General features: G+C 45.4%; 3 protein-coding genes across 4 annotated transcripts; all 3 read left to right on the top strand.

Moving 5' to 3' along the window:
* The first annotated feature begins 607 nt into the window (after positions 1-607).
* On the top strand, positions 608-4212 carry LOC131843192 (histone H3-like). 2 transcript variants are annotated; one of them, XM_059191806.1, is made up of 2 exons: positions 608-961; positions 3817-4212. In XM_059191806.1, exons 1-2 carry the CDS (start codon positions 608-610, stop codon positions 4210-4212), a joined length of 750 nt encoding a protein of 249 aa, XP_059047789.1. The 2 variants fall into 2 exon arrangements, with proteins under 2 accessions (XP_059047789.1, XP_059047790.1); XM_059191807.1 differs by lacking the exon at positions 3817-4212 and adding an exon at positions 2179-2554 and having other exon boundaries at positions 608-951.
* Positions 4213-5055: 843 nt separating this feature from the next.
* On the top strand, positions 5056-5367 carry LOC131843190 (histone H4). Its single transcript, XM_059191805.1, has one exon. It carries the CDS (start codon positions 5056-5058, stop codon positions 5365-5367), a length of 312 nt encoding a protein of 103 aa, XP_059047788.1.
* Positions 5368-7154: 1787 nt separating this feature from the next.
* On the top strand, positions 7155-7886 carry LOC131843193 (histone H1C-like). The gene has a single exon (XM_059191808.1). It carries the CDS (start codon positions 7155-7157, stop codon positions 7884-7886), a length of 732 nt encoding a protein of 243 aa, XP_059047791.1.
* Positions 7887-9486: the final 1600 nt, after the last annotated feature.

Genomic DNA, 9486 nt, shown 5'->3' with positions numbered 1-9486 from the left:
TGACCTGATCGGAAGAAAAACACTTTCACAACACTTGTTTACATAAACACTGTGAAATACACGACACAATAATGATCGAAGCGTACGAATAATTAGTAAATAATATAAATCAATCTAATCCCGTCAAAAACAGAGAACAACAAAGTGAAAAAGCGCGCGCTTCATTCGAATCTGACAGTACTGACTCCGTTTTCCGCGCGAAATGCAAAAGAAAGCCTAAGGACAAAGACAATTTGAAAAAAATTTTTTTTTTTTTTTTATGTTATACATGTATGTAGTGTAGGTATGTGGTGTTTGGCACCTTTTTTTTTTTTTTTTCTTTTCTGTTTGATAGTGGCATCTCGTGCTCAGCCTAGGAATATAATTATTTTCCTTGTTTTTTTTTATTTTTATTTTTTGTCCACGTGATCGCGCTTGCGCGTTTTGCGAGTTACACTCGCCCGTTCGTCGCTACATACCCCTCCCACTTAGCGAGACGCGCCGGTCGAGTATATAAATGCCGCGGACGCCCGGGTTTAAAAAATTAGTTGTTCACTCGACTGTCGTCGCGCTCGCACTCAGAGCGTAACTTGGTGATTTTCCGTGATATTCTTAACCAATCTTGACAATGTCCGGTCGTGGTAAAGGTGGCAAAGTTAAGGGAAAGGCAAAGTCCCGCTCCAACCGTGCCGGGCTCCAGTTCCCCGTCGGACGTATCCACAGGCTGCTCCGTAACGGCAACTACGCCGAGCGCGTCGGTGCCGGTGCACCCGTGTACCTGGCCGCCGTTATGGAGTACCTCGCCGCTGAGGTCCTCGAGTTGGCCGGTAACGCCGCCAGCGACAACAAGAAGACCAGAATCATCCCCCGTCATCTGCAGCTGGCCATCCGCAACGACGAGGAATTGAACAAACTCCTATCCGGCGTGACCATCGCTCAGGGTGGTGTGCTGCCTAACATCCAGGCCGTGATATTGTATCGCGTCGGACGCGCTGAGGTCGCCCTCGTATGCAACACACATACAAACAAAAGGCCCTTTTTCAGGGCCACAATATGATTCGTCGATACATAATCCAATGTTAAAAAGACAGTTTCTTTATCAGTGTCGTCTCAAAACGTACAACGTACAACGCTGTAGACTGGGCATATTAATTACTTGTGCTAGGATGTTACTCGTCACTGCGCTGCGCCGTGATAATTCTTAGGTTAGGTACATGTTACATACCTTCATTTGCTGCGTAGCCGCGCGCGCTGTCGCCCGCCGCGCGGCGCACCACCTCGCTGCAGGCGCGCCGTGCTTTGCCTTTCCACGTTACCTGTACAAATTATGTAAATTCATTTATTTATTTAACAGTTTATGTACACATAAATACAGACAAGAGTAAATAATAGATTTGAGAGAATTGTACAAGGGCACAGCTTATCTCACAAGAAATTTCTTCCAGCAGGCCCGTTATGTATGGGAGTGTTAGAATTTAAAAGAGATACAGATAGACTGTGTAAAAAGAAAGAAGATATAACCAATAAATAATTACTAACATTAACTACTTAAATACATATACAAACACACATTCATTGAAATAATAATAAAAACATAAGATACCTAATATGTTTCAATTATTCCTACACATATAACACTGATTTTTATTAATAGCAAGGAAAACCTAGGTACTGTTTGCTGAATAACGTAGGTAGGCCTAATGGTGAAATATTTGTTTTTTTTAAATCGGTCCAGTTCTTTTCGAGTTTATATATTCATCATTTATATATAGGTAATATTTCCTGTATTATAGATATATATGTAATGAATGAATGTATGTATGTATGTACATTACACAATTATTGTACATTTATCTGTGAAAATATATGATGTGTTTAATGCATAATTACTGTATTCATTTTCTACAAGCGAATGTTCTCTACTTCTCGTCGTGCAAGCGTCCTCCCCACTCCTCCACTCTCCCTCCCCTCCCTCCCCCCGACATATTGCCCCACCGCCAGTTTTTTCTCGACGTTGAAAGGGCTACGATTGGTCCGCCGGTTCGTCGATTACGGAGCGGATGCCTTGGTGTTTGCGCCGCCGGCTGCCGCATATATAGAAGTTTCATCTCTGATGTCGTTTTATATTGCTGCCGAACTCCGTTCCGTCTGCACTATACCCGCTCTCGCTCAAGTCTAGTATTGTGTTTTAACAACAACAATGCCGCCCAAGACCAGTGGTAAGGCCGCCAAGAAATCTGGCAAGGCCCAGAAGAACATCTCTAAGACCGACAAGAAGAAGAAGAAGCATAAGAGGAAGGAGAGCTACGCCATCTACATCTACAAGGTGCTGAAGCAGGTCCACCCCGACACCGGTATCTCCAGCAAGGCCATGTCGATCATGAACTCGTTCGTGAACGACATCTTCGAACGCATCGCCGCCGAAGCCTCTCGTCTCGCCCACTACAACAAGAGATCGACCATCACCTCCAGGGAGGTCCAGACCTCGGTCAGGCTCCTGCTGCCCGGTGAGCTCGCCAAGCACGCCGTCAGTGAAGGCACCAAGGCCGTCACCAAATACACCAGCTCTAAATGAGCGGCCGGCAGCTAGCGAAAGCAGCCGCCGACGCCTCCTCGTGACCGCCGCGTTTGTGGACGACGTCGCCGTGTCGTGTCGTGTCGCCGAGCCAGTGTTTGTTGTTCGTGTGTTCCGGGTGTGTGCGCCATGGTGTTTTGTGCGAGTGTTGATCGATTGCGTCGTCGTGTGGGTTTACGTATATAAATATACATAGGTATCTTACTTACCTATTCATTATGTACGTACGCGCACACGCACGGGCGCTTATCGAGATGCATTTCGAGAACCACGCCACCAGACGCCACGAACCGCCGCCACGTCGAAAATCTGGCCACGAGCACGCACGCACCGACTGCACCGCACCGCCGCACCGCCACAGGGGATGGCTGGATAACAAAACAAAAGGCCCTTTTCAGGGCCACAAATGTAATCATGTGAAAGATGAGAATTTCACGTTTCTTGAATCAGATGCTCGTCAAAACGTAGTTTATTTACACACAGTATATTACTACTGCCTAATAAATATATAAGAGGTACATCTCATACACACAAACAAATTTTCGCAGCTAGACATACAACAAAGTATAGGAAATAACAGATAGGAGTACAGAATAATACTATGATTATAGATACATGATCAATATTGGGATAGACAGACACCTAGTACCTACGTATTCCATTGAAAAATGATGTTGCAAATAAATAAATAAATGAATGAATGAATAGTTTTTACACGGACGGACAGAGTCAAAATTCGATATTAAACAAACGAACGCATATACATACATAAATAATATACCTACCTCCCTATAAAACCATACTGCCTGTGTGATACATATTTTGTACCTATAGATCTGCACCTATAGGATTATTTTCTTCCTAACGTTACACAGTTATCATAAAATACATACTAACAACAACATAGACGAATAATATAAAAAATATAATACTGTATATATATTATATATACAATTACAATAAATAAGTATATAAATCCGAATAGGATAAAAATTATAAAATACTTCTTTTTCTTTTTTAACGTTTTGTTGATTTCGGAAATTTTCGCGCCAGACAGAGACAGAGGGCGCTAGTCGCTCGCTCAGTCACCCAGTACAGTACGTACAGTATAAATAGAGGCGACGATCGCTTCTGGATTTTTATTCTCTCACGCACGTTCGAACCGTAGAGGTCCGCTCGTTCACGATCAGTTTTCTCGTCATTATTGTTGTGTTTGTACAGTCGGTTCGCTGTTGTATTGTCTAATAATGGCCCGTACTAAGCAGACCGCTCGTAAATCCACCGGTGGCAAAGCCCCGAGGAAGCAGCTCGCCACCAAGGCTGCGCGTAAGAGCGCACCGGCCACCGGCGGTGTCAAGAAGCCCCATCGCTACAGGCCCGGAACCGTCGCTCTTCGTGAGATCCGTCGTTACCAGAAGAGTACCGAGCTGTTGATCCGCAAGCTCCCGTTCCAGCGTCTCGTCCGTGAGATCGCTCAGGACTTCAAGACCGATCTCCGTTTCCAGAGCTCCGCCGTGATGGCACTGCAGGAGGCCAGCGAAGCTTACCTGGTCGGTCTGTTCGAAGACACCAACCTGTGCGCCATCCACGCCAAGCGTGTCACCATCATGCCCAAGGACATCCAGCTGGCGCGTAGGATCAGAGGCGAACGTGCTTAAGGTGTCCCGCGCTTGATCAACGGTTGACCGGCGGTGCGCGCTCACACTAAAAAGGCCCTTTTCAGGGCCACATATGATTCTGACAGTTGAAAATGTTTCTTTACATCGGACGTGTCTTAAAAACGTAGCAACAACAAACATTAATCTTTGTACAACATACATACATACATCCAAAAATAAATACATACATACATACATACATACATACATACATACCTACCTACCTACCTACCTTCCTTCCTTTCATGTAATTTAATTTAATTACTACTATAGTAGCATCATGACGATGCCCCCGGATAAGTTTTTGGAAAACACTCTGTATGAATTTATTTTGTCAAAATTTAAGCAGCTTACATTATTATATACATTGATTGATAGATAGATAGATAGATAGATAAAAAGCATGTAATATATATATATATGTATATATACTTTTTATTTTTATCCTTAAGATATATTTTCATTCATTTATTAGGTTACTATTATCAAAGTTATATTAATGAATTAATACAGAAAAAAAAAAAAAAAACATATACAGGGTGTATAACACCATGTATTTTTTTTTTTATTATTATTTATGGGAAATTCGCAATACAGTATACTATGTCAATCATAAAAATCATAGATTAAATGCCTAAAATCAACCTATAACGAACGCTTCGATAGTCACCTCTCCCCGCTCACTCCGGATAGAATTCCCCGCCGCCGCCGAGACCCCGTCGTGTATATAAATAAAGGCCCAGTGTACGCGAAGCGTATAGCCAGTACTCGTGCGGCACTCGATCGTGGTGCTTCGCTGTTCGTTCGTTGTGTTATCGTAAATTCTACAAACTAACCGAGAAGATGACCGGTCGCGGTAAAGGAGGAAAGGGTCTGGGAAAAGGAGGAGCCAAGCGTCACAGGAAGGTACTTCGTGATAACATCCAGGGTATCACGAAGCCCGCCATCCGTCGTCTCGCTCGCAGAGGTGGAGTGAAGCGTATCTCCGGTCTGATCTACGAAGAGACCAGAGGCGTGCTGAAAGTGTTCCTCGAGAACGTGATCCGTGACGCCGTCACCTACACCGAGCACGCCAAGAGGAAGACCGTCACCGCCATGGACGTTGTATACGCCCTGAAGCGTCAAGGCCGCACCCTGTACGGTTTCGGCGGTTAGACCGTGTCTATCCGCCGCGGCCAACGTGTCGTCCGTCGACCAGCTATTCTACAGAACCTACACTATGGTGGACGCGGGTGCGTCGTGCGTTCGTGTACTCTCTATGTGTACACAGTAACGTATCGATTCATGCGTCGTTCAACCATACGTAGGTGCATGTAGATATGCGCACATTAAAAAAAGGCCCTTTTCAGGGCCGCATATGATTCGATATTTTAAATATGTTTCTTTATGCAGAGTTCGTCTAAAAACGTACAACAACATTCAACACATATTCTTGGTGGGTGCTTAGTAGTAGCCACTAAATAAAAATAACAAAAAACCGTTTTGTTACATTATATACATACCTACATATAATATAGAATGTGGACTACTCGCTGTTACCTAGTAAAAAGTACTTAGCTGTTGTGTGTAGAAAGGAAGAAGTGTGAATGAAATTAAAAACCGACATAACGTTGTAAGTATATTATGTGTGTAAGTATAAAATACATAGGTACTTGTACTAAAAGAATAATAAATGTTATATCCCACATACGTATTCTAGTAATATATTCGAACTACTATATTATACAATGTTTGTACCTCCTAATTCCTATGCTATTGTTGTTGTTTTCTAAATTCACTCGCGCCCGCCGCGGCGCCGCGCCTCAATCAATCTCGGCCGTAGTCGTCGCTGCTTGCCGGCTGCACTGCTGCCGTTGCCGTCGCCGCTGCCGAAGCCGAAGCCGCCTCTGCCGCCGCCACTGCTGCTGCTGCCGCCGCTGAAAAATGCCGTCGGAGTATGTTATTCACTAGCGTAGGTATTATCATATATTATACGAGACCTGTACATAATAATCAACGTCAAGTAGGTAAATACATCACATCATACCTAGGTGTAGTCTCGATGTTTTCGATTTATTTAGGTACTACCTATGTATGTAGGTAATAAATAGAAAACCAATAAATAACAACGAGAACGACGAACCGACGGACTCACGGACCAAGTTGGGAGTTCGCCGTCGTCGCCGTGTCTTCGAATGCGCGGCGTTAGGTAGGTACTCTGTGCGGTGCCTGCGGGAGGACGGTGCAGCGCAGGCTGCTACCCGTCCTGACCTGTTGTCGAAGGGCACTTTTCTCTTTCGATAATAAACAAGAAGAACAAAGCAAAATATATTACCGATTGGTTGCACGTCCTGGACGCGGAGCCTCGAGACCGTCCTTAGCGGACGCGGAGCTCGCCGTGTTTTACGACGCTTCACTTTTAGGTCGATAATGCGTTCGCGTAACTGACGAATATCGACGGGGTCCTGTTACCACACAAGCTCGATATCCTCCTTGTTGGCGGGTCGACCTCGATCGTCACTCGCTATCACTTTTATAGAGAAAATAACATTTTGAACTGGACCCACTGGTGCCTCGGTAACCAGCCGCCGAAATAAACAACCGCCCCGGTTCCTATTATGCACTATTCGCGTTCGCACAGGCGCCACGACCTCGTCAAGTTCATGTATTATCCTAATCCGATCACTGTACGCGTCCGCCGCGACGATAAACATTGGAAAAATAACTTTTATTAGATACGTGTTAGTGAAAACTTTCGAGCCTCCCAAAGAGAAATCCGCCCGCGACACAGAGGCGCTCGTTACGGTAAAGTTTCGTCGTCGTTCGGCGTACGCGTTCGAAATTTGAAAAACCTATAAGTGGCGACATCTAAGTCTCTCACTAAACTACTACTACCCAAGTAACTTGTTGTGTATTACACTTACTATTTCGTGTGTGTGTTGATCGTGCGTGCGTTGTAAACAATGGCAGACACAGCAGTCGCAACCGAAGCTCCGGCACCAGCCACCCCGGCGAAGAAGCAGACCGGCAGACAGGCGGGAGCCGCGAAGAAACCGAAGGCGAAGCCCACCCACCCCAAGACCTCCGAGATGGTGAACAACGCGATCAAGGAGATGAAGGAACGCAGCGGCTCCTCCCTGCAGGCCATCAAGAAGTACATCGCCGCCCAGTACAAGGTCGACGCCGAGAAACTGGCTCCGTTCATCAGAAAGTACCTGAAGAGCGCCGTCGAATCCGGCACTCTGATCCAGACCAAGGGCAAGGGCGCTTCGGGATCTTTCAAGCTCGAGTCGAAATCGGCCGCCGCCAAGAAACCAGCGGGCGCTGCGCCCAAGAAGGCCGCCGCCTCCGCAGCCACGAAGACCAAGAAGGCTACCGCTTCAGCTGCCGGAGCCAAGAGCAAGAAGGCCGCGGCCGCTGCTGCATCTGCGTCCGCCGCATCGGCTTCGCCCTCCAAGGCGAAGTCGTCCGCCGGCGCTGCCGCTAAGGACAAGAAGGCCGCCGCCGCTAAGAAGAAGCCCGCGCCCAAGAAGGCCGCCGCTCCCGCTAAAGCGAAGGGAGCCGCCGCACCGAAAGCTAAGAAGACAGCCAAGCCCCCGACCAAGAAACCTAAGGCGCCCAAACCCAAGAAGGCAGCCGCCGCTACGCCCAAATCGAAGCCGGCAGCGAAGAAAGCAGCCGCCGCCAAGAAGTAAACATCTGACGCGCGGCGTTCCCGGTTTACCGGCGACGCGAAACGCGGCGACGGAAGCGGCAGCCGGCGCGGGCGTTGCGCCGGCTCGGTTCGGGCTCGGCTCGGCCCGGCTCAGCACGTCCATCCACAACATCCGTGCAGCGCGCTGTCAATGTGATGTGATGTGTGTGTGTGTGTGTGTGACGGTGGCAAGTGTGCGCTTGTGTGTAGTGGAACTAAACACCATCCACCCACCTTGCGTACCTACTACACCACATCGCTCGGATCGTGGTCGACGTCGACGTCGACGTCGCCCGCCGTGAACCGTGCGCGCTCCTCACAGCCAAGCTAGCCTGCATCGCTTACGTTCGAAGCGTACATCGTCGTCCTCGGGAAGTAGGGCGCTGCGCGCTCGCTCACAGTGTCTCGAGTCTCTGTCAACAACAACAACAAATGAAGAAAATCAAACGGCGGCAACAAGATGCTCAGCGGGAGTGCACGCGCTCTCAAACGCGGCGCTCGTAGAGCGCTTCAAAAAAACAGCCCTTTTCAGGGCTAACAATACTATCATGAATATTATTCGTTTCTCATATAAACAGACAAGTCAAAAACGTATCAAATAACTAGGTGCCTACGTAACTAACCATTAAACACGCACGACGCACACACATTAGATATATAATTATCAAGAAAATCTTTATTGCGAACTAAGTATGTAGGTACAAAAGATCATATATATTGAAAAAGACAAGTACATATAAATGTGTATTAAGCATATAGTTTGACATAAGGTTCCTATGTTACCTACTTACAAAACAATACATAACTTACATACAACTCACTAGAATTACGTACCTACAAAAACACATACATAATGTAATAAGTAAATAATTATTTACTTATATATACATATATAATTTTACTACGCTAGGGCTAGGTTGTTTTGTTATGTGTGTTACACTTGCATGATGACCTGATCGGAAAGAAAAACACTTTCACAACACTTGTTTACATAAACACTGTGAAATACACGACACAATAATGATCGAAGCGTACGAATAATTAATCAAAACAATATAAATCAATCTAATCCCGTCAAAAACAGAGAACAACAAAGTGAAAAAGCGCGCGCTTCATTCGAATCTGACAGTACTGACTCCGTTTTCCGCGCGAAATGCAAAAGAAAGCCTAAGGACAAAGACAATTTGAAAAAAAAATTTTTTTTTTTTTTTTTTTTTTATTTTTTTTTTTTTTTTTTTTTTTTTTTTTTTTTTTTTTTTTTTTTTTTTTTTTTTTTTTTTTTTTTTTTTTTTTTTTTTTTTTTTTTTTTTTTTTTTTTTTTTTTTTTTTTTTTTTTTCTGTTTGATAGTGGCATCTCGCAGCTCAGCCTAGGAATATAATTATTTTCGTTTGTTTTTTTATTTTTTATTTTTTGTCCACGTGATCGCGCTTGCGCGTTTTGCGAGTTACACTCGCCCGTTCGTCGCTACATACCCCTCCCACTTAGCGAGACGCGCCGGTCGAGTATATAAATGCCGCGGACGCCCGGGTTTAAAAATTAGTTGTTCACTCGACTGTCGTCGCGCTCGCACTCAGAGCGTAACTTGGTGATTTTCCGTGAT

This window comes from Achroia grisella, unplaced genomic scaffold (genome assembly GCF_030625045.1).
Source record: "Achroia grisella isolate CSIRO2021 unplaced genomic scaffold, CSIRO_AGI_Agris_v1 utg28435, whole genome shotgun sequence".
NCBI classification, from domain to species: domain Eukaryota; kingdom Metazoa; phylum Arthropoda; class Insecta; order Lepidoptera; family Pyralidae; genus Achroia; species Achroia grisella.
The sequence above is the reverse complement of the archived record's forward strand: the minus strand, read 5'-3'. Positions and strand labels throughout refer to the sequence as shown.

Coding starts and splice junctions, on each gene's coding strand:
- LOC131843193 (XM_059191808.1), top strand. CDS start 7,155: ATGGCAGACACAGCAGTCGCAACCGAAGCTCCGGCACCAGCCACCCCG.
- LOC131843190 (XM_059191805.1), top strand. CDS start 5,056: ATGACCGGTCGCGGTAAAGGAGGAAAGGGTCTGGGAAAAGGAGGAGCC.
- LOC131843192 (XM_059191806.1), top strand. CDS start 608: ATGTCCGGTCGTGGTAAAGGTGGCAAAGTTAAGGGAAAGGCAAAGTCC. Junction 962..3,816: donor AGGCCGTGATATTGTATCGC/GTCGGACGCGCT, acceptor GCCCGTACTAAG/CAGACCGCTCGTAAATCCAC.